This window comes from Pipra filicauda, unplaced genomic scaffold, assembly GCF_003945595.2.
Source record: "Pipra filicauda isolate LSUMZ 115617 unplaced genomic scaffold, ASM394559v2 scaffold103_size3290846_pilon, whole genome shotgun sequence".
In the NCBI taxonomy this organism is placed as follows: domain Eukaryota; kingdom Metazoa; phylum Chordata; class Aves; order Passeriformes; family Pipridae; genus Pipra; species Pipra filicauda.
The window spans coordinates 1,677,899-1,702,600 of NW_024103474.1; the positions used below are offsets into that span (position 1 = coordinate 1,677,899).

The window sequence follows — 24,702 nt, forward strand, 5'->3', positions numbered from 1 at the left end:
ACTTCCTGATGTCCTTCCCATCTCCACCTAGGACAAGCGTGGGTAATGAACTGGCTCTCAAACCATATGTGAGGTACCAAAAGGCCTTATTCAAAACACACCTTCTGCAGTTATTCCTCCATTGAGGATGGGTCTCCCTTCTTCATCCCGCACCAGACCATTGTCATCTGTTTTATGGACCAAGTAGAGATCTGTCTCCTTGTCATAATCCAGAACACCAACATTAATCCACTCATAGATCAAATCCTGGCTTTTGGGGTCCTCTGAGAAAATCAAGGATTAAAACAGAGTTAGTTCATTCTTCTGGACTCTAAAGCAAATGGACTTTACTGATCAGAGCAGTGATGCTACAGTCAAAACCATCTGCTAGTTTGAATCTCAGTCAATCTCACATAATTTCTGCTGTGATCAATTAAATAATTAACTTAGGTTTCACAGATTAGAATTTCCAACTTTTCTTTCTTTTACCTCCGTGGGTTCCCTGTGGATGATCCACAATTCCTCCCAATTCCTTCATCTCTTGATCCAGGACTCCTCAATGTCCATGTGGGCACTGTGGGGATCCCATTCTCCTTTCCCATGTGTGGCTCTAGCCCTGTGTCACCCTCCACATGGGTCCTCATTCTTATAACTCAGAGTGGCCATAAAACCCTGCACCTTCTCCTCCAGTCTATTATTTTTCTGAGTCACTCCCAGGGCATCTAATTCTTAAATGTTCAGATCCTCTCAAATGCTGGGAGGTGCTAACTAGAGAGATATGTATTTATACTGATATCAGTATGGATACACGTCAGGGGAGCATTATGCTGAAGTTGAGAACGGGCCTGAACTGCAAGAATTTGCAAGAGTGCTGACTTTATACACCTGTCAGTGGTCTCACCTTCCCCAGGGCCCAGAGGGTCTGACTACCTGTGTGCAGAACAGTCCACTCAACCTGGGGAGTGATCAGGTGCAGCGTTTCCCAAGACAGCTGCAAGCAGAACTAACCATCATGTGCTGGTTGCCTGAGGACACACACAGCTTACATTTTATGCTTTGGTTTTGCAGACAGCCAAGCCTCTGGAGGTTGCCCCAGAGCTGCAGGCAGCATGCCTGCCAGTTCCTATCCTTAAAACTACTGCAGATGTGTTGATATGAGCTGCAACCACGACAGGACATCAGTACAACTGTACCTATGATGCCTTCTCATTAAGAAGGCTCCAAGTAATAGGAAAACAATGTTCACACATTATTTGGCCCACTTTCTACTTGTGTGTTCATTGTAGTCCGAATTTGTCTTCGGATCCTGCATTTGCAGTGAAATCCAGGCAGAACATACCATGTGCAAGCTAACTAACTCCATGAAGATAGCTACGTATCCATATAGAGAAATTTTGACTGTACTGACTTCTAGGCACAAAAACAGAAAGGTAAAAGGCAGAGGCTACTTCTAAAACAGTGGGCAGGGCAGGACTGATAGTTGGTGAACCCCTGGTCTCTTGCTCTCACTGCCTGAACCTGGTCAAAATAAGATAAGGCTTTTCTGCTATTCAGAGCTACATTCATCAGACTCTACATGCTCCCTTCTGCTGAATGGGCCAGTAACTGTTAGTGTTGCCTTGCTTGAGCAGTAACTCATTCAAGCTTTACCGTGTCCAAGTACATCATCTGTAGGTAAAAGTGCTTTTCCAGGCACTGGCTTTCTATCGGAAGATCCTGGCTCCAGTCCTAGTGAGATCCACTCTTCTGGAGTTCGACAGTCGTACTCATCATTGTCAAATACCTAAAAAGCCAGGACATGAGTGAAATGTAGACTTACTTCAGAAAGAAGAAAACACCCAACGCAAAATTTCATGAGAAGAAAATTAACATTCAGCTCCTAAATGGGCTACAACAATGGAAACCAGTCCAGGTTCAAAAGCTGTGCTGATCTTTGGTCAACAATCTTCTCCCAGAAAGCAGTTATCTGTACCTCCAGTCCTTTTCTAGGGAGCACAGACCACCACCTGGAGAGGTCTCAATGCAGTAATACTGCTGAGTACTGCCTTCAGAAGGAAACGTGAGATGCCTTTCCTTTGGACACAAAAACGACAGTGAGGAGCATTCTCAAGGACTATCAGTTCTGATGGAAATTGTAGGAACCCTGCAGAAGATGCTCAGCATCTTGTAGAGACCATTCAGGGCCCAAACTGGCTTTAAAGCACCTCCTTGTTTTATTGCTTGTTGTGTCAACACTGGCAAAGTGTCCTGCCACCCTCAGAAACCTGCTGTGGTATAAGCAATCACAAGCACCAAACGTGCTCTCTTACCTTTAATGGGAGGTAGATAGGAAAGACAGAATCTTTTGTCTCCTCAATAGGTGGGATATTGTCAGGGTCATAGTGCCTTGGCATCAGCTCATTGGAGTCTATCCCCTTCCTGGATAAGAGCTCAGCAATATCAAAGGTGAGATACAGCCGCCTCCTCCTGTTTTAAATCAGAAGAGGAAATAATCACCTCATGTACCTGTAAGCATTCCCATGCCTACAACTCCACTCTTGACCCTGCACACCTACCAGTAAAAACATTTTTGAGCACATGTTGCATACATGTCTATTTCTTCATTTTTAGCATAAAACAGTTCAGTTGGAAGGGACATGGAATGATCGCTTACTCCAATTTATAAATTAAATACATGTACCACTGTACCAATACATTATGCAAGCTTTAGAGCATACACAAAAGCAGAAATTAAAAAAGAATGAGAAAAAGATGACATAAACACTATTTAAAACCAGTATTTTCTTCCTGCATCCCAGTGAATTGTCTTTTGCACCCCCTGCAATGCGTGCACACCTCACTTTGGAGACCACTGCCTTGCAACATAGTATTTTCTTAAGGATATTTGACATGTTATGTCTTGAAAGCAAAAATTGACACCCTAATCTGCTGTGTCCATTCCATAATGATGCCTCTACCCACTTTCTAGTTACTTACCTCTCTACTTCAACCTTCCTAGGAGATTGCCCTGGAAGCCTTTCAAAAGGAATCTGCACTTTGGGCTTAAATGATTGTACTGGGAAATCTGACTCACTGAAGGTCTCAGTGGATGGTCCAACCACTTGCTTATCCAAGACACTTTTGAAGTCCTCAGGCATCTTGAATTGTGTGACTAAGAGACAAAGAGAAACACATGTCTGAAACCACCAGCCATCACTCTGCTTTACATTCTCACCCAAAAAAGGACTCTGCTGTCTACTGGGTTGTCTGCAGAAGTCACTTCACTAGGATTTGTGAGAGAAATCAAATTAGAAACAGAAAGAAAGACCTTTTTTTTCCTGCTACAGTATGTCATTATGGTTTTCCAGTATCAAAATGATGGCATGGAAGAAGCCTCCACTGAGAATTACTGTCACGCAGCTTTTTAGGAGACAAGGCACTGACCTGGATCTAAGGAGCTCTGTTTTGTTCCCAGCTTTGCTACAGACCCTCTACATGATAGTGGACATGTTGCTGTCTCTAGTGCACAGCTTCCCTCACCCTCAGGAAGGGGTGGGATTTCCCTGCCTCCCTGAGGGGGCCCTGAGACCAAGAGTCAGTTGTATCTGGGAGGAACTTGGTCAAGGTGGTGATAAAGGGCTTATGAATATTGCAGGGGAGAAGAAGCTGCTCAGGTCATCTTTGTCTTCTGAAGTTCCTATTCACACCTTGGGACAAATCTCTCTCTCTTCAGCTTTTGCTCAAGCAAACCTCCCACTCACATCAGTGGTGGTGTGAGAAAAAAACCTGAGTCAAACTGCTAACAATCTCACCATTTGGCCAAATGTTTTCAATGGAAATTTGGACTAAGCAAAAAGTATACATTTCCAAGAATTGGCAGAAATTAAACCATGTCATTTACCCCATAAATAAACCAAACTGTTTATATTGCTAAACAAGTCGCAAATAATAGAACAGCAGCAAACTGGGAATTTGAAGCTTAACCTAAATTAAGTAATTGCATGCAAGCTTTAAAAAGCACTATTCCCTAGACAGAGCTAAGCATTGAACTAAAAATAGATTTTAGTGGAGTGAGAGCTTTTCCTTTGATGAACTTTCACACTCTATCAAGGAGAAACTTAAGGTTCTGGCTTGTAATTGGGTATTTTGAACATCAAGCTTTGAACCCAATCATTCACCCCGCTCCAAGTGCTTCTTGAGTCATGGATGTGACCCTTGATTTCAAAGCAATTGTGCAGAGCAGCCAATAATGCTGAAGCCAGACATGTCTCAGGATGGTGAGGTACAGGAAGGATCCTCTAAGAAGTCATTCCCTTGTCCTTCTTAAATGGTCCCTGACTCAACCCTTGTAGCTGTATGTTGTCTGCTTAGAGACTAAAGGAAATGGCCACTGAACTGGCTCCTCTCTCTCTATTCCCCTCCCTTAGGAAGGGCAGCGAGCCTGGCATGAATGTGATCTTAAACACTTGCATGGTCCATGCCAACATGCAGGCTTATTATGATTTCAAGGAATCCCTAAAATGCAGCTCTTTAGCCCTGTGCACATCTCTTGCTTGGGGTCTTAATAGAATGGCCCTGATTTATATTTGTTGTCAGGGAGCACAGCTGTTCCATTTTTGTCACTTCATTGTTGCCAAATCCGTGGCACCATCCATTATGGCACTTTGTGCACTATCAACTATTTATGTCAATACTTAGTGTTTCATTTGCATTTACATTTCCAGCCTGATAGCTTCTTCCCCCTTGAAGAAGCAGCAGATCATAAATAGAGTTCTGTCTCCACTTGTTAAGGATGAGTCTAGCTTGTCAAGATTCACTCGAGGAAGCAATCATTTGTCCTCACTCATGAAAATAAATGTCACTTCTAAGCACAGGAAGGTGGTATGTACAGTTCCCATCTTTCTTTAAGACTAAAATCCTCTCACACACACACTTTCTTCCCACCTGCTGCCAGCCTATGATCCATATCCCCAGGAGTGCTCTAGGGGCCAGGAGAGTGTTGGCAAACCTTTCACCATGCTCTGTTCCTATATTTGAGCATCCATGATACAAGTTCTTGTAAGCAGGAGGAACCAGCAGCTCTGTACACACAGAGACCTCTTGCATCCTGGGAGAACAAACTGCTCTGGGGTGCAGCTGGATGCAGAATGAATAAATGAGAGAGAACCATGATTTTGGGTATAGGTACCTAAACCCATATAGCTCTCTCATCTTAGGCAGGTCCCATTTTTGGAATTGTCACGTGCAGGGCCAGGAGTTGAACTTGCTGATCCTTGTGGGTCCTTTCTAAATCAGGATATTCTCTGATTCTATGGTTTTCACAGGAAAGGGCCATTGCTGGCTCCATATGCAATAAAAACACATGCAAATTCAGTGTTGTCCTGGCAGCAGGACCAGAACTCCCATAGGCAGCAGCACAGTCCACCTTGAACCCTGCAAGGAGTGGATATATCCAGGAGAAAAGAGAGCATGGTTTTACCACCCAGTCAGTTCATTTTGCTTCACTTCTAAATGAAATTCACTTTTCACAGGATATTCAAGCAGCTCAGCACCATTCCTGAGCACTGAGAGGAGAATGAAAACTGAGCACTAACCCAGTGTCAGCAGCCTAATTCCCAGCATGTCCACTATAGGCAACCTTAACAGTTATGGCCCCATTTCCTGCCCCACCACATTTCCTGCCAGTGTATTTACCTTTAGGGGTGTGGTGCTCGAGGTCCGACTGCCTCAGCAAAGACCGGTACATGTGGGGACCAGCAGAAACACTCTGGAATGCAGCATTTGAGGGAAATGTCAGAGATAACAGAGCACAGCTGCAGCACAGTGCAAGCAGAGGTCATAGAGTCCAGATAGAAAGTGAGACTGTAAGACTGACCTTACCAGATCTTCAGGGGCAACTGAGACCTTGAGTAATGGTCAGAAAAGGCTGAGAGACACAAATATCTGGTAACACCAGCCCAGCGCACAGAGATAGGGGATCTGTCAGCAGAGTGCAGTCTGATGTCAGCTTAAGATGTAGATTGGGGGCTGATTAGGCAGCCAGTCATTTGGGTTTTACTAACAAATATCACCTGCACTCACAACCAACATGCCTGCCCTGCCATGCTGGCATCCTAAACCCAGGGAATCATGACAATGCTATCTGGCTACTGAGGAAGGCAGCACAACTATGACCAGGATGAGCCTTATGGCTTCACTTTTTAAGGGTCAAGATCTTGCACAAAGGCCTCTGACCAAAAGGAAGGGCTAGGACCTGGGTGAACCTATATATGTCCATACCAGGTGTACCATGGGTCTTTTCATTTTAGGTCAGTAGTAGAAAATGAATTGCTCTTTGCACTTACCCCTGAGCTACTGGAGGCTTCTCGAGTGAGGACATCAGAAGAAAATGTTCTTTCTCTAGAGGCCGAATATTTTCTTGGCCCCTGGCTGGAGCTTTCAGAATGCAACGGGCTGGTTCCTGGACTGCAGTCCCTGCCTGAAGCCTCGTTGCTTGTACTGGGACGGCTCCTACCCACAAAATTAATCAACTCCTTCCTTGCTTTCTCCATCTTCTTAGGAGAAAAATGCTGTGAAGCAACTCCGGGCTTGCTGCAAGTGGAAAGACACCGAGCCTGTCACATACTGTATATTTGGCACCCCTCCACACCCTCCTCCATGCTGGATATCCTTGACTTGCTATGATGAGTGGGTAACAAGGTGGGTTCAATCCCCTGATTTGATACCAAGCGCTGACTTCGTGGGCTGGGAGCCATTGGTCTTATGTGGCTGACTCAATAGCTCACTAACCCTGGGATAAGAGATCGCTTTATTTTTCCAGATGGATTTTGGAGGGGGAAAACCAGCAATACACGCACGAAAAGCTGCTTTCCTTAAGCAGCAGGGGCTTCCCGGATCTGTGGCAGCGTTCAAAAAGGCTGCCAGGAGAATTCGAATAAACTGGGACTACAAGAGAAGTACTACTTTTGCTGCACCCAAATCCCTTAAAAACCTTGTCACACTTTGCCCTAGCGGGAGTAGGATACCAACACAGCTATTCCCAGGTGTAAGTCTGACTCTTTCATTTAAATAATTCACGACAGATGTTTAAGCATCGCCTAACGCATATTAAAATATAGCCAGAAGCTCCCCTCTCTCTCCTCCTGCAGGGGCTATTTTTGCTGGTGATCTCAGCTCACAAATAACTTCTACGCTTCCACCTTGGGAGACACAAGTCCAGACAAATAGCCCAGCCGTACAGCTTTATTTTATAAAAACCTTTGTGCACTGAGAGATACCAATTAAGAGCAGCCCTCAGACTTCTGGCATGAGGATAATGCAACCCTTGATTTTAGTCTTGTCTAAACACAGAGATGACTACTGTAACTAATTAGAACAGCTAACAGTGACACAAACCCCTCCAGCCTGCACACACATGCGCTGATATAATGATGTACACATACCCGTGTAGCTGATTCCTATAAATTACGAGTCAAAGCTCTCCACAGTGTCTCTCAAAGATATTCCGAGGGCAATACAGTTTATCGATCCATTCCTGCTCAGGGCCAGACCCAGACTTCTCATCCAGCCCTACCTGACTAATGGTTTGTGTCCTGCACCCTTCTTAGGATCTTGCTTACTTCTGGAAGCCAAGCCTCTGCAGTAGGAGTCTTCCAGCTTCCCAAAGCTAAGTGCTGGAAAGACCTTGCCTGGTCTTGCAGGCCACAGCTGGCACAGTACTTGCCTGGAATCTCAACCTGACCTGGAGACAACACCACAGCACCCCTTCCTGCCATGCCCTCTCTGCTGTGCTCTTGAATGGAGTGAAAACTCTGCCTGTCCTATACACTTGATGAGAGAGGGCAATCTTTTCTAAATTTCACCTTGCTGCCTGTCTGTGAGAATGAATTGGGTACAGGCAGCAGAGAAAGCATTACATGCATGCCGGAGATAAGAGGGAATAACTGTGCTGGTTTATTACTGCAGGTTCAAGCCAGTGCACAATTTTGAGAGGTTGAATCAAAAAAGAAATCAGATAATAAATCAAGGTTACCACGATGCGAATCTTTTAAGCGAAATGGAGTAAACGAACAGATTGGAAAGACCTGGGAGACGAGATCAATAATACCCCCTCCTTTCCTTCAAGCTAGAAAATATCAAATCTTCCTCCTCTCAGCTTCGCTTTGGCATGGCAACTGGAACCTCACACCCTGAAGAATGAATTTTCCATGGAGGATTTTGTTTTTATTAGCTATTTTATGCTCTGGCCATATCTATTTTAGCAGCCCAGCAGGATTGATTGGTATCAGCCAAGATCCAAGGATTCCTGATGAATCACTGCTGGACTCTTTCGTGCCTGCTGCACCAGCACAGAGAACAGCAGCAAAGCGGAACGACCCTGTGGTGCCTCCCCTGATATGTCACCTGAGCATCCTCAGCCTGGAAGCAGGGCCAATGTGGCAACATCACTTGCTGTGCTTTTATGTCTTAGAACCAGAATCCCAAACTCACCCAATTCAAAAAAGCCAGCTCCAGGATGCCAGGTTCACCTAAACTTTTAGTAGGGTGAGTGACTGAGCCCACTCCCAGTTTAGCAGGACTGGCAACCTCTGCTTAAAACCAAAATAATGTGGCTGCTGCTGCTGACAGCCGAGTTCCCATGATGGGGGAAGTGTGTACCAAGCCAGCCCACAGCAGGCCTAATTCTTTGCCACTTTTCTCCCCATGTACTCACACTTCTGTAAAGTCCTTCCCGAGCACTTATGTCAAAATAAAACAAACCCCTACTCAGTGTCCAGCTCAAAAACATCCATCATGCTCTCTCAGCTGCACAGAGGGAAGGTCTGGTGTTTGCAACTGCAAAAAAACCCTGACACACACCACCCAAAATAAAGAACAAAACCAGGCTCCAAAGTGTTCCCAGTAATTCCCCAAACAAATTAGTAAAACAGCTTCTCTGAGTGCCCTAAAGCTGATATAGATATGGGAGAACCGCTAAGCACAAAGGGAATCCTACTCCCCGGCCACCTCAGCTGCTGGAATATGGCTAGCTTTTCCAGTAAGGAGGTTTCCCCGAGTATGGTGGGGAGCTCGCTCCAGTGCCAGCTAGCAGGTGTTTTGGTGCTCCCATCCAGCTCTCAGGAACAGTCTCCAGGCTGGTTTAAAAGAGGAGAAGAGAGACCCCCTCTCTTTTATTCAGCCTAGCTGCTGAGCCAAGGGCCTTATTGCAGAGCAGTTCACTCCTTCCCAGGCTCCAACTCCACCAACAGCACTGCCTGCCTTCCCACACCCCCAAAAGAATGAGCAGTGTGTAGACCTAGGGCTGTCCTCCCCTCCCTCCATCTGAGGGTGACCCCAGATCCTCATCCCTGGGCAGCAGACCTCGACATGGATTGCCCAGGCTTCATCCTGCTGCGAGCACCTGAAAGCAGCTCCTCTGTCCACCTCAATAACCCTTCGCTCCCCCCTGCCCCTGCACATCTGGGAGCATCTCCCTGCTCTTCAACAGCAAACATCTGCCTGGCACCCAGCTGTCCCAGCTTTAGCTACAATGAGCTTGGAAAAATCTTTTCCTGACTGCTGAAGCACGTATCTTTGCAGCAGTTCAGTCATGCCCTCTCACATCTGAAAAGCAAGTTTCCTAGATATACCAAGTACAATGTATTATGCTAAACTGTTCAAAATGAGAGCATATTCTTATGGCACTGCTGACACAACACTAGCTACAGCGTCTGTGTGTCATTGTGGCAAAACTATAATTACAATTTCTCTGTAAATCCAGGCTTTACACATCCGAGAAGTCAAACTCCCACGTGTCTTGCTCAACGTCTGGTATGAGCTTTTTGATCTGTTGCCTCTACTTCAATTCTTTGATCCAAAGCTTTGACAAAATGGGACTCTTTTCTTTCAAATAAGGTTCAAAATGGCTAAAAATTGCAACAGAAAAAGAGAATAGTACTTTAAATATCATCTAACCCCTAAGCAAAACCACAGATTGAAATCTAGTATTTATCTGAAATCTATTTATCTGTGGACAGCCAGAACCCCAGCTACTACACCATCTGGACACCAACAAGTAGAAATTCCTTCTTCCTATAATTTAAGCCATACAATATAAGCTCCAACAAGGTGATGCGCCCTCAACAAACCGCTTTAAACATCACCCCGTACTTCAAATCCCTTCTACTCTAAAAAGAGAGTCGAAAGTAATTTCGAGTTTTATAGCAGCCCATTCCCTCCAACGATTTGCAGGGTTTTAAAATTGATTTTCCTCTGGGTTTTTAAATGCATTCTTTTCTCCACGGGAAAGCACCACATAACCAACCAGCTGAACGGGAGGGCGCGGGGAGGGGGAGCGGCAGGACGGGCGGCGACCGGTGCTGCCCGTTACTGCTGCCCGGTGCTGCCCCTGCACCTTTTGGGGCGACAGGCGTGGTGGGTGCTGAGAGACACCCTGCCGACCACCGGGACCGAGACTCCAGCAACGCCGGTTTCGTTTACGAAGCACAACACAAATGAAACAAGTGCTGCTGTTTGTTTCATCCATGAAACGAACCAGGGTGCGGGAGGAGCAGCCCAGGGGCTGCTGAACGCGCGACGTGAGGAGACGGGGCAGCGCCAGGGGAGCAGCTCCCCGTGCCCACCCTGTGCACCAGCCGCGGGGGACACCCTATTTCCAGTGCTCCGAGGAATCCTCACCCTGCCCGGCGTTTCCACTGCCTTCAAAACACGCGGGGGCTCCCTCACCACCCACACCTGCGTGCCCGCCCGCCGGCCCGGGGCACCCTCCCTTCCGCCAGGCCCGACCCCCGAGCCCTCCTCGGAGCCTTCAGCCCCGGGCCCGCTCCGGGGGCGGCGGGGGCCCTGCCTGCGGGCGGTACGCACCGGCCGGACCGAGTCCGCCCCGACGCCGGACTCGTTGCCACGGGAGAAAGGGGCGGGCACAAGGCTCGGACTGGAGATAGCGGCTTGTCGTCCCCCCCGCGGGTCATTGGGCTGGTCCGGAGGAGACGCCGGGCAGCGCGGGCCGGGCAGCACCACGCCGGGGGCGGGGGGGGAGCGCCCTGCTGGGGCGGCGGCGGCTGCCACGGCCCGCTGGTGCCAGCGCGGGGCCGTGCAGGGCCCCCAGTGCCACCTCAGAGCCACCATCACCTCAGCTGCCACCGCAGCGACACCGTAAAACCTCCGGTGCCACCTCAGAGCCATCAACACCTCAGCCGACACCTCAAAGCCCCCGATGCCAACTCAGAGCCGCCACCACCGAGCTGCCGCTGGCGCTCCTGAGCTGCCACCGCGGGGACACCACAGTGCCCCCCTTGCTACCTCAGAGTCACCGCTGAGTCACCACCCCAGGGCCACCGCAGAGCTACCACCAGAGGCCACTGCAGTGTGGCACCAAGTCACCCCCAGCCGTACCTTCCAGGACTGCCAGCCCCAGGGTGCAGGTGGCACCCCTCAAGGAGCCACTGAGTTCCACTGGGGACAGCCCCCATTCCCTGTGCAAGGGCGGTGAGGGGCTGGGTGCCTGCTGCCCCAGTGTCACCTTCCATGCCAGCTGGCTGCCAACCCCACCGGCCGCTGTCCAGGAAGGTCCAGCAGATCCCTCCTCCATCCCATCCCTAAAACCGTTGCAGGCAGGCAGACTGCTGATGCAGAGCTGCGCCGTGGCTTGTCTATGACCAACCTTATGCACCCACGAAAGTCTTGAGCTAAGAGGTCACGTTGGGTGGGAATGGGAGGCTACTGGCCCTTGAGAACATGTCATGCCCTACAGAAGGAAAAGTGGCACTGAGTCCTGTTGGGAAGGCCCCAACAAGCTGGTCTGCCAGGGAGGAGATGGTGGGGAAGGGACAAGCAGTGACAGCCCTGTGGGGGAGTGAGGGAGAACAGGTTTGGATTATTTTGGGGGAGAGGAAGGAGGTGGAAAAGCAGAGAGAAAAAGATTTAAAGCAAAAAAACCCAAGCCAAAAAAGTAAGAGATCTAGTGTGAGGGAGTACAAAGGGCAGAGGAGGAGGAGGAAAGGATGAAGCAGGAGGCGAGTAGAGGCTTCTGCAGGATGAGAACTGTGGGCAGGCGGATGGGCAGGGGCTGCTTCACAGCTCCTTTGAGACCCCTTAGGCCTGTCCAGTCTGGCAAAGTGCTGACAGCAAGTCCTGCTTCTGTCCAGCTCTGCACCTGGGGAGGGGTGCAAGTCCTAGAAAGCAGGGCCAGAGAAGCAGAGCTCTGCGGGGCTTCCTGAGGATAACACAGCAGGCAGGCTGGCCCAAGGGATGCCCGTGTGGCCTTGCATGGGGGCAGAGGGTCAGGCAAAGTGGCATCAGGACGGGGGGCGTGCCATGGGGAGGCAGCAGAGCCCAGGACATGACCACTGGCTCCTCTCCCTGCCTGAGCACCTGCCAGGTGCAAAGGGCTTGGGAGTCAAGGGTGGAAAAGGCATTTGTACCGTCCAAAAATTTGCAAATAAGGGGATGTGAGGTTCAGGCAGAGAAAGGTGGAGGCTGTGGCAGGCAGAGCCTCAGAGAAGAAAACCAGGCTCCTCTAGATAAGCAAGCTCCCTCCCAGAAATGCTCAGCTGCTACCTGATGCATTACATCCAGTAAGGTGTTCATTGGATCAGTCCCATGCAGCAAGGAGGTCTCTGGGTGGATTTGCACTCCATGTTGAACTGCTCCTGGCCCCACTGAAAGCAGCAGATGCTGCAGAAGCTCCCAAGTGTAGGTCCTTTGTCATATTGCTGGCCTCATCGCTTTACTTAAGTAAGGAGTGCTGCTGGCTTGCCTCAATTACGTTTGATATAATTACAGCTCTTGCTGGAGTTCCCTGGAGTCGGATCCCAGATGGCTTCTCTGACTGGAAGGAAACAATGGTGGAGCCCTTTGCATGGGAAAAATACCTGTCTGTCCCATCCTGGCTTCATCCGCCCTGCGGCAGGTTGGGATTCACAGCAGGTCTTGCTGTCCCTGTGATTAGCTTGGCTTCTTTTTTGACTAGGCTTTCAAAGTTTGCCACAAAATGCTTCAGCGAGTCAGGAGATGAAAGCTGAGCTGATTCGAGTGGCTGGGCCTTCACAAACCCACCAGGCCAGAACAGAAAGCAGACAGGTGTGTGAGCCACCTGCTCTCCATCCATGTGCTGCCAGGACAGATTCATTCCCTGACCTGCCTTCAGAAGGGCCTTTTTGTTCCCTAGAGACTCATTCCAGGTGTTGCAGCAGGATGTGCTGGCACTGTATTTTGCTTCAATGGGTTCTCCTTTAGGCCAGGAAGATCAGGCAGGGGAACATGATGCCCACCCACTTGCAAAGGGCAGGTTCAAAGTGGCAGTGGTGGTGGTTGGCACAGCTGAGTGTTTCTGTGCTTTCACCTTCTCATATCAGTCCAAGCTGAGATGCTGTTCTCAGCAGGGTCAGCACAAAAGGTTTAGTGTTGTCTTTCTTCTGACAGTTCTTTCTGTTCCTTTCCTACCACGGGCTCTTTCGAGGCCACAGATCCATCCATAATTACAGATGATGCTGAGTTCCCAAGAAAACAGTTCTCCAAGAAGAGGTTCCCAAGTCCCTGCTGAAACAGGCTGATCAGTGACTTACCCAGTGTTTTCCTTAGTGCAAGGCTGATTTGGGAGAAGAGAAACACTTCTCTCCCTGTCCAGACAGCCACACTACTGGCATGAAAGCATGAGCAGGGTTTAGCAGAGTCTGAACTCATAGGAAGGGAGAGAGCTCTCATCCCTCTCAGCTACCAGACACAAGAATCAAACCAGTTTCAACAGTTGTTAGGATGTGAGCTGACACTGGGAAGGAGAAATATGTAAAATGTGCTAATAGTTTATTTTGCCTCTGAGGCTCTTTCCTGGCTGTCCCAGCTTCTCTCTTACATGGTCTGTGAGCTGTTGGAGCCACTTTTCCTGACCTCCACTTTCACCCCTTTGACTCTCATGCTCTCTCCCGAGCCAATAGCTCAGAACACACCATTGCCAGGACTGGATATCACACTAAACTCACTTCTACGGAGAACAGCCTTCCCTTAGTTATGGGATGAATAATAAAATATCAAAAATCTCCACTTCTGTGGACCTCAGAGATGATGTACTGGTTGTTTTGTTTCATCACTTGCACCTACCCCCTACCGTGGGTGGCAGGCCCCTTCAGATTTAGCAGTTTTTCCATACCCACCCCACACACATTTTGCTGAAAGTGTAAATGATCCTCAAAGCACAAGGCCACTGGAGAATAAGGCCCTAGATTTCTCTGTCTCCACACCTACATGTGTTCCCACACACAAGATACAGCACTAATCTAGAGTAAAACAGCCCATGTTGACAATGCTAACAGTACATTTGACAGAAAGTCCTCAGATTGAATGTCAAAAACACAAAGCCATGAAAAAGTCATAAAACAGGGAGAATCAGGACAAGGTTTGGCTTCTTGTTTCCTGAGCACATCTCCTGAAGGGGCAGGTTGATTCTGGGAAGGCAACATCAAGCCAGGTTCTCTTTATATTCCTGCTGCTTTCAACAGCCCTCTCAATGCAAGGCTGTTAACCTTGAATTCAGGCAGACTGGGACCAGGGAGTGGTTTGTAGCAGTCAGCTGAAAGTTCTCTACTTTCCAGCCAGATTTCACTGAAGCCTCAAAAAGCAAATGAGCCTTTGACTCGGTTAGTAACGCTCTTGTTAGCCAACTTCATCTCTCATCTCCACCACTGTACCACTGCACATCATCTCCCCGGGGGTGTGTTCTCTCACACTGGGGATCACACCATTAACCCAGCCAGGAGGTTTCCCCCGGGAATTTTCAGGCAGAGGCTACTTCCTCAAGGAAGGCATGCAAAAATATAGGGCTGTCTGGAAGCAGGGAGATGACAGTGAGGATTGCCAGGGCCAAGCCTGAGCACACAGGGAGTGGTGGTGATTGAGAAGCTAAATAAGCCTCGATGGTGAGGTCTCAGCAGTGATGGGCAGAGAAGCTTGCAGAAAGCATTTTTACACAACTGGTTCAGCTGAATTGGCCAGAACTGCCTCAAACACAGTGCTGCCATCTTCTCCATGGGGCTGCAGGTAGAAAGAGCTTGTCAGCCAGCAGTATTCTGGGAGATTTTTCCAAGAGCCTATATGTATTTTATAGGTCCCTTCATTTCAGAGCATATTATTAGCAGAGGTGCTCTCAAGTATCCCTCTGGCTTCCAAATCTGCTGGGGTTAGACCCTCAAATTCCTCAGAAGCCTCAAGCAGATCAATGGGCAGATTTCCTGCAGCCCCAGATGACAGATCATCTGTCAGAACATACACAGGAGACTGGGACTTGCTCCTCCAGCAAATATGGTGCAGGCACTTCCCTGCAACTTGACTGCTTTTAGAAAGGCTAGAAATTTTCCCTGTAGCTTTCAGAGGAACATCAAGCTTTTCATGAGAGACAGAGGCATCTTTGCTCCCTACCATGAGGGCACTTACTGGGAAGTGTGGAGAGTTCTGGTTCTTTGTGGTCTAGACCAGACCCATCAGGTTTAATGTGATATCTGCTCTCAGCAGGCAAGCATCAAATCACCTAGCTTTGAGCAAAAATTCCAGCCTTTGCTGACAAACAGTAACAGACTCCTGTGAAAAGCCTTTCTCTCAACCAACTGGCATCTGATCAAGGAATCCCGAATCTGTTCAGATTTTTTCCACTGGAAAGCATGTACCAAAAGCTGGGATAGATCCTCACCTGAACACCATTTCAACAGGTGAACAGAGCAGGGCCTGAGTCAATGGGCCGAACAGAGAAGCACAACCAATGCACTTCTTTGCACCACGAGAGTACAAACTAACATTTTTGGATTTAGAATGGCTTCAAAACATACTTTCTTGAACTTGTTCATCAGCTGTTTTATTGAACCAGGTGCCAGCCTGACTTCCTGCCGTCATTGGCACAGTGCTGTCAGTAGCTGGACGTTCATATCATTTATCTGGCTGGTCCATCTACTCTTGAAGTACTTTCTCACTTGGCTGGGAATATTCTCCATAAATAGCCCTCTGAAACTAATAAAAACATTTGGTGGAAAGCAACAACAACAACAACAACAAACAAAAAACCCACAAAAAACAAACAAACAAACCCCCACCTAAACAAAAGCAAATGATCAACCCAAGAGAAAACAAACAAAACCCACAAAAAACCCAAACAAGTTTTTTGTTTTGGGCTTTTTTTTTTGCTGTTTTCCATCAGATTTTTGTATGCAACTGATAATTGTAGCAATGTAAATATTAATACAGATGTGAAACCCAGAGGAGAATGGAAGCAGAATTTGGAGGTGACCTTTTGTTGCCTGTCAGCCTGCCTGCCCCACATGCAGTGTAAGGGGAATTACTGGTGTGTCCATCCTGCAGAGCAGGACAACATTTCTGGGGATCTCAGTGGGGAGGAGATTCCTGAAGCTTAAGGTTGAGCCTCTTCTGCCCAAAGAAGTGTCACCCACTTAGTGAGTGCCGATCGTTTGCCTCGGTACTGGGAGCAGAGCTCAGAGCAGGCAAAATCCGAAGGAAGCTGTGGTTGTGGCATTGCTGGGAGAAACTGGGCAGTCAAGTGAGAAGAATTATAGCTTCCAAATGTGTACCGACATCCTGCTAATTCCCAGATCTCCCCCTACTCCTCCTCTGCTGATGCTCCAGTCCCCACTTCAATACCTGCCAGGTCCTTTTAGAGAGCTGACATTTCCATTCCCTGACATTTTCTGCAGCTCCATCTGGGAATTAATGTCCGGATATTAGCAGCGATGGGGCCGTTTATCATAATTAGTCTCATGAAGCTACTAAGCATCCAACTATTTTTCATCAGCGCCGAGGAAATAAACTGCAGAATCCAGTAGACGAGACGGACAATTTATTTATTGATTGATTTATTTTGGTCTGTCAGGATGCAGCTTTAAAGTTTGTCGAGATGAGCAATGCTTCACGGAGGCGATGACGACAGTGGGGCTGGCTCGCCTTGGGTGCGCAAGCTGCAGAGAATAGGTCCCCAAACCCCCTGAGACACTGAGGAGGCATTTGTTATCCTGTTATTATTATCCTGTTATCCTAGGCTCTAGCTTCCTGCACATATAAAATGACAAGTTGTGACAGGTTGAGCCCTGGCTGGACAAGCTCAGGAGGAGCCAGCCACTAGTCCCATGATGGCATCATGAATGAAAGCCATCTCCAGGCAAGCTGTTTCTTCCCCATCAGGAGCAAACCAAAGGTGCTGTTTACCCTACAGGAGGTGGCACAGGGATGAGTGGATCCAAGACTGTCATTTGGCTGGGTGTGCCTGGTTGTCCTTGGACTTTAATGCTAAATGAAAGGTGCTGCAGGCAGCACATGTGTCTGTCACCTTCCAGAGGTGCCTGGGAACTGATAAAGCTGTTTTCTCACTTGTCATCCCAGCTGGAGCAGGGTGACATCCTAGTTTGTTGGTTTCCTTCCCCAAAGGATCAGGATGGAAGGACAGAGATGCAAAGTCTCGTACACAAGAGGTATCAGACTGGGTCCACTCTGAGCAGGAGAAGGCCCTTTGGAAGGGCTCACCATCAAACACCTTGTCTGGCAGACATAAGATCCAACCTGCTGTGGTCTCAGTCTTACCTTTTAGGGGCCAGTGCAATAGATTGTCCATGTTTCTGTGGCCTTGGGAACTCAAGGAACATGCCAGAGCCCGCACTGCTCTCCAGGCATAGCTGCTCCCTGAGCTGCTGAGACCTAACAGGCGTTGTTATCCATCCTTGTGGCTACTATGCTGGGCAAGGAGCTGTGCTGATTTCAGGAGCTCTTCTGCCATCTTGCAAGCTTTCAAGACCATGTACTGAAAGGGAGGAGATGGGAGATCCCTGCCAGGGTCAGCTGCCTCGCACCACACCACTCTGCATGGCTCGTAGCCCATGGATGGAGCTCCTCTGCCTAAGCAAGAAATGAGGAGCTGTGTGGAGCTTCTACCCAGAGCAAGGCATGAAGGGCTCCTGGACTCAGTGTTGCTTCTTCTCTCTATCCCCATAAAGCCCCACAAAGTCTTGCTACAACCCACACATCTCAGTACTCACCTGCAGCAAGCCCACCTCCTCCCTGCAGGCTGATTATCAAGAGCTTTCCATCCTGAGGTTTGCTATGCAAACATCAAACATTTGTGTTTAAATATTACACTCTTCTGCTGATGTGAAGCTAGTAATTACAGCCAGATGGGACCTGGCTCACAGGCAGACACAGGGCCCACATGCTGCTGGGTGGCAGCTTTTTTTTTTTTTTTTTTTTTTTGCAAAACCATGTGGCCGACCACTGGCAGAAATATCAGAAAAGCTGAATGTAATTAAAAACAATGAAGAAATAAAGAACCCAGTTTCTAAATATATCGTGCAATGTATTCCAGGTGAGCACTGAGTGTTCTGGCTGCAGTGCCTGGCAGTCCTAGTACTATGCATGGGACATGATCCAAGCCAGCGTGCTCAACCCATACATCGCTCCAGGCACAACCTGATGATGACATGCACTGATTTGGTGTCAGCACCTCCTGCAGCACCATCAGGTCTGATCCTGCAAAACCTTCCTGAGCTGAGGAAGAGTTCTTTTGGCACAAGGGCCTGATTCAGCCCACACTCTAGTCCATCAAAGTGGCCCCTGTGAGTGTGTCACAGTCCCAGGCCCACCACACTGCTGGCCTGAGCTTACAGCTGCTGCTGCCTCCTCACCTGCTGAGTGGAGGGATCATCTTTGCTTCACGTGCCTGCACACATTTCTGCCTTGCACAAGGTGTCCAGGGTAGGAAATACTTCATTTTCTACCACCTCCAGCATTTCAGGTCTGATTCTGTTCAAGGCAAAACAAAAGCATTTCCGTGCACGGTGGATATTTTCCCCCTGGATCATAGCCCATAGTCCATATTCACGTTCAGCACCTGATTGTGTTTTTAATAGATAATCCTCTCTCCATTGCCTCTTCCCTGCACATCACCCAAAAGGTGAGTGGGGAGATAACAGTTTAAGCAAAATGTCTCACTGTTTGTCCTACCCCACACCTGTGTTGTATATACACACCACCAAGTGCCCAGGAAGCAATCCCATTTCTTGTCCCACAGACCTGATTGAGTTCCAGAAGGAACAGTGATGCAGGTAACAGCCACCACCATTGCCTGGAAGAGGAGCTAGAGCCAGCCCATCACGCACAATATAAATAGCCCTGGTAAAGAAACCACTGCAGGTGATGCCACTGCAGGGAAAACAAGCTATAAAGGCTACAGCCCTTCCTCTGCAAATTGATCCAGCTCTGTGGCTCTCCCTCTTTCTAACAAATACTTTCAGGATACTCCCAAGCCAAGTAGTGCAAAGCCAGGGCCTGGTTTCCTGTCCAAACAGCCAGGGATGTTTAATTCCCTGGGACAGCTGCTGGTGTATGTTCTCCATGTTGTTAACAGTCAGCACTGCACAGGTACCTCCTCACCCATCCAGCTGTAAATGGTGTCCTGTAGCCAACCTGCCAGACAGGAGCCAGTGGCTATGGTTGCAAGGGGAACAATGAGAGAAAGGAGAAAACAAGAGGAGGAGGGTGGGGGGGAGGGAAGAAAAGAAATCATTGTTTTGTAGAAACTGCAGAGCCATGGCAAACACGTGCTGTCATTTGAGACAAGTGCCAAGCCCTGATAGGTTTACCTATCGAGGAAATCAGGATCAACCTTGGTGAGAGGCAGAGAACCTTGATCTCACTTGTCTGCCATCTCTCTGGGGTCTGCTCTGTGGGCTTCTAACTTCTCAAATCTTCCTCAAAGGACCACGAATAGAGCTTTCCAAGGAAGCTTATTTCTGCTGTCTTATACCCCAGGAGAGTGTTATCTGTCGGGAAGGGAAGGGAAAAGAAGGGAAAAGGAAGGACTCAATGCCTCTCTTCTTCCTGCACCCAAGAAGCAGAGCTTTGGCATACCATTACCATCCCTTGTTTCTGCAGTAACCTTATCCGACGCTGCGTGGGTCTGTGGAAGCTCTGTTGTACTACTGTTGCCTTCATGAATAATGGATCCCCCTCCACCTTCCCTCTCCTCTTCCCTGTTAGATCTCATTTCATATTGTATGAAGTGGTGTGGTTGCTGCTTCCCTGGGGTTGATCTGAACATTCTGATTCCCAGCTCCAGTTCCCCCTCTTCCCAGGATGCAAGTGTTACACAAGAGGTCCCTGACTAGTAAGGGCAGTGCCTTTATTGGGGTCATCTTTGGCTCCTGGCTTGCCTTCTATTAGGAAACAGTTGATCCTTGATGTTCCTAGAAACCTGTAAGTTCTCTTCTACAATTTCCTATTTGAAAGACTAAAAGTAAAGTTCCATAAAAAAAAAAAGCCCACCATTCTGGTTCTAAAAAGTCAAATCTCTATGGCTAAAAGAACCATATTTACAGTTCTACATGGTTTTGGGCCACAGAACTTTTGGAGTCACTTCTACAATGCAGCCTGGAGAATGTAATTTCCTTTGTTCCTGCAAGTACCCAGCTTTAGTCAGCTTTATCTGGTAAAGACCAGTATTTTAGCTTTATTCCTCTTTAATAACCCTGGTTTTAGCAGGAAATATACTGTGGCATTTAGCAGCATCATGGGTGCACTAGCACCACAATCAGAGATGAGGACTTGGTTAAATTCAGACAAATTTGTTTTGAGTGGCTTTGTAGGTTTGTAGGCATGAAGGTCTGTCAAAGCTGTGTGCTGACTCCACTTTCCCAGTCTTTCTCTTTTAGTCTTATCACTCCAGATTACAAGAAGCACCAAGTTCACATGCCCTTCTCTGGGGCTGTACCTTATTACTGTGTCTTCTTCCAGTCCCACCAGCCCAGTCTTTAATCTCTGCTACCCTCACTTTGTGTTTCTGCCCCCACAGATCCACCTGCTTTGGGGATTTCCACGAGGAGAGCCCGTGCTGGCTGATATTTCAACAAAGAACTGCAAGGATCTGAAAATCAAAGGCAAGGCACAGCAAAAAACCTGCAACCAGGAGAGTGGAGTTTGTGCAATTTAGGTCAAAGTGTTATGCTTACATAGGGAAGAGAAGAAAACAGGGTCCTCAGTGAGAAACCCCACTGCCAGAGGCCCTTGGAAAGACACAAAATCAGTTGCCTGGAAACTAATGCTGCCCCTCATTATTGTCAGCACCAGGAAAAACTCACAAATGCCATAATTCAGGCCACCACCACTGTCTTTTTCTTTTGGCTGAATAGAAGAAGCAGAGAGGACAGGCTTTTCATGCTCTATGGGTAGCAGGGTGTCTCCTTGCCCTCAGCTCAAGGGATTGCAGGCTCAGTGCTGTTGCATCTGAATGGTCATTTCCTCTGTCAGACCTCAGGCCCTGAAAGTTAGAGGCTAAAGCATCCTCTCCCAACCCAGCAGCATCCTAAACTGCTGGTAGACAGGAGCATGAGGGAAGGGTCACACCTCATTTCTCCTCCAAACACCCACCTGTGATTGCCAGTGGGAGGCGAGTCTTCAGTTTGACTCAATATTATTAATAAAACCCAATTAAGATATTCTGAAAAAGGATTAGAAAACCTAGTTTCTCAACATCTCCAGTCAAAATTCAAGCTTCTGTTGCTGTGCCAATCTTGTTATAGCAGATAGCAGCTCCAAACACTTGAAGCAGCCTTAGAGCTTGCAGAAGATAATTAAAGCAGGAGAGACAACCCCACTGTCAGCAGGGTCAGGAGTATCAGTCAGGGCTGCTCAACATTTGCCACTGTAAGACCAATTCTTCAGTAGTTTAGAATTTTGCCCAACTTAATTATTTTCACTGAGTTTTCTCTATAGGGCATCTACTTGTTAAGTTTGGAGGAACTATATGCATATATTTACTCTAACATCTTCTATAGCTAATTAAAAAATATAAAACAGTTGAAGTTGGCAGGAGCCTGTGAAGACCATGTAGTCCAACTGCCTGGCTCAAAGAAGAGTCAGCTCGAGCAGGTTGATTGGCACCACATCTCATCAGATTTGGAGCACCTCCAAGGATGGAGACCCCACAGTTTCCCTGGGCAGACAGTTCCAATGTTCAGTGACCCTCATGGCAAAGTTTTTTGGTTAAAGTTTAACCCAAAAACTCTTTGACAAAAAGGACTGTATTGCTGACTGTTATAGAACAAAACATGCATAATACACATGAAATTGCCCAAACCAATCTGGTTGCAGCAGATTTAATGCTAATTCCAGAGGTGAGCTGTTTTCCAGAGGACCCTTTTTCATCCCACATGCAGGACCAGCGTTGCACAGTTAGCAAAAAGTCTCCCAGGACTTTTCTACCGTGTTGTTCTGTGCATGAAGCCTGAGGCAGGATTTACTGCACATTATTCAATCTCTGCTAGGGAGCTAAGATTATTAGTCTCCTAAAAAGCTTTTCAATTGAGTTCACTAAAATAGCTGAATGCTTCGAAACTGTTAATGATTTTAGCTTTGCAACTCCCCTGCCAGAGGATGAGTCTATGCTATGGCTGTTTTACAGAGGACAAAGCTTGAGCCCAGAACGGCTAAAGGGATGGGGTGCTGCATGGACATACCACATGACAGAGCACTTAAAAAGGTGCAGCAGCTTCCCTTCAGTCAGGAGGCTTTAAAAAAGCCAGCTCCCCATGGCAGACCGAGCTGTTGAATGAAGAGCAGCTCCATGCCCGGGTGGCAGTGGCAGGGTCTGTGCTCACCCCATACCCAGGCATTGCACTGCCTTAGTGTGCTCACCACCACCAAGTCATTTCCTACAGCCCAGAACCAAAGAGAGATTGGGCTCTCTCAGTAGGAGAGAGGGGGTCAGTCATTTCAAATTAAAAGAGGCTAAGATTGTCCAAACCTGGGTTTAGGCAAGTTTGGCTCATCCTAGCCTAGGCACTTTGCATTTGGTGGGGCAAGTTGAAAGTAAAGATAACACCTTTGGAGTCAAGCTCAGGCAGACAGGTAGCACAAAGCATCTGCCACGTGTTCTCTTGGCCCTGGGACTGGAGACACGTAGCCTTCGTCACACAGGTGGTGGCTAATCCTTGCTGTCCACAGCTGTTTCCATAATCCATGGCGGCACTAACCCGCTTGTCTATAGTCCAAGGAACCTTTTGTCTTCAACCTAGAGACCACTGCAGGGACCCCTTTTCCTGATTGCCCCCAGGAGGGGGATTTGGCTTTTGTTTGGGTGAATGCTTTCCTGATTCAGCATGGCAGCGGGGAATAGGACACACGTTTCAGGAATTAAATCCATTGCAGGAACTGAAAAAATCCTAGTCCCTCAAATGCTGATCCACAGTGTCAAGCTGGGGGGGAAAAAAGGAAGGAAGGTGGACAGAAAAAGATTTTGTAAGGAGCAGACCAAAGGCAGGTCTGAGTTTCACCAGCTGTGGAGGAGAGTAGAGCCTCCCCCCTACCTCCCTCCATCTCCCAGCCCTTCCCTCTTACAAGCTGCAAGTCCCTGGGAGGCCCCTAATCTTCTTTGCTGTACAAAAGACCCAGTCTACTGGCTTTCCTTTTCTTTTTCCCTATTTAAAGTTGAAGTGGGGATCAGTTTCCAGGCATGAAGGCAGGGAGGGGGAAGGAGCAGGATGCAAGCGGTCACTCTGAGAAAGAGGTCCTGTGGAGGGCAAGAGCTCAGGTGGTTTCAGGTGGGCTGGAAACACAGGGACACAGGGTCTCTGGGGTTGTCAAGATCCTTGCTTTCTAATTACTGAGCTTTTCTGGTGTGCTTGAGTATCACTAGCAAACCAATGGAGAAGATAACTCCTTCCAGCCTTTGTTTTGCTTGTGAAACAGGATCTCCAGTCTCTTGATCATATTCTGAGAATTTTTCTGCACTGCTTCTGGCGTGAATTCAGCCTACCTGTCCAGGACTCCTACCCGATGCTAGATGAGGTCTTGTCAGTACTTTGCAAATGCTATTAATAATTTCCTGCTTCTACTGGCAATATCCCAAGCCCCTCGGGTCTTGTTCGCCTTTTTGTGCCTTTAGCTCATTGGTGGTTCATAATCACCCATGACTGCTACAACGAAGTTCACCTCCTCCTCAGTCATGTCCAACTGACACACTCCCTGTCTAGCACAAAAAGCCCCAACCCTGTGATTAGTCTTGCATTTCGTGCTCTTGAATTTCAACTCGTTCCTGTGTCTCTGTGCTCAAGGTTGTCTGCTGCTTTCTGTTTGATCTCCCGTCTCTTCTGCATTCACAATGCCTCCCCCTTCTGCGTCATCAGCTGGCTTAACCTAAGCGCTTCCACTTCTTATGACAACATCATTCATGGAGAGAATAAACAAGATCAATCCCAGGATCGATTCCAGAGAAACTCCAGTGGTGAACTCTGTCTAGCCTGCTACTGCCTCTGTCCAGAGGCACAGCTTCTGTACCTGACTTCTGTTTCTTCCACTAATCCCATCGTCTCCAGTTTAATTAGTAATTCCCCTGTCACTCCATTGAGCACAGCTTGCTGCATTTGTCTAGAAATTTGTCTAGATGAATTGAGATGAGCAGGCTGTCTCGGCCGAATGCTTTCCATGGCACGCCGAGCTGGTTCTGCTCCAGCCGTTTAACCATGCTGGCCTGCAAGTTTTCTTCCAGGTCTTGGCATGCTACTGACCCATCCTGCAAACTCCCCAAGCCCTGCAGTAAAAAACATCACACAAATGAGGAGTGGGTATTACATTCACAACATTCAGTGTGGTTCTTTCTCTTGTGTGAGAGGTTCTGCCTCTGGAAACAGTGCCATCACACCTGCATTTTGGCATATGAGTTTGTTTGGAAACCACAAATACCTGCTTCTCCTGGCTGCAGGGCATCAA

The 24,702-nt window shown here is 47.9% G+C and overlaps 1 protein-coding gene across 3 annotated transcripts in view; it reads right to left on the reverse strand.

The window, feature by feature from the left end:
* DNAH1 (dynein axonemal heavy chain 1) overlaps positions 1-10,889 on the reverse strand; it is a 73,671-nt gene extending 62,782 nt beyond the window's left edge. For 2 of the 3 annotated variants that reach the window (XM_027727513.2, XM_027727466.2), the window contains exons 1-7: positions 10,822-10,889; positions 6,303-6,549; positions 5,653-5,725; positions 2,956-3,130; positions 2,289-2,445; positions 1,630-1,762; positions 102-263 (exon numbers count right to left, since the gene is read on the reverse strand). In XM_027727513.2, coding sequence (XP_027583314.2) covers positions 102-263; positions 1,630-1,762; positions 2,289-2,445; positions 2,956-3,130; positions 5,653-5,725; positions 6,303-6,509 — 907 coding nt within the window. In that variant the 5' untranslated portion in view covers positions 6,510-6,549; positions 10,822-10,889. Of the gene's footprint in view, positions 1-101; positions 264-1,629; positions 1,763-2,288; positions 2,446-2,955; positions 3,131-5,652; positions 5,726-6,302; positions 6,550-10,635; positions 10,659-10,821 lie in introns of those variants that run through there. The other variant, XM_027727495.2, reaches the window with a different exon arrangement.
* Positions 10,890-24,702: the final 13,813 nt, after the last annotated feature.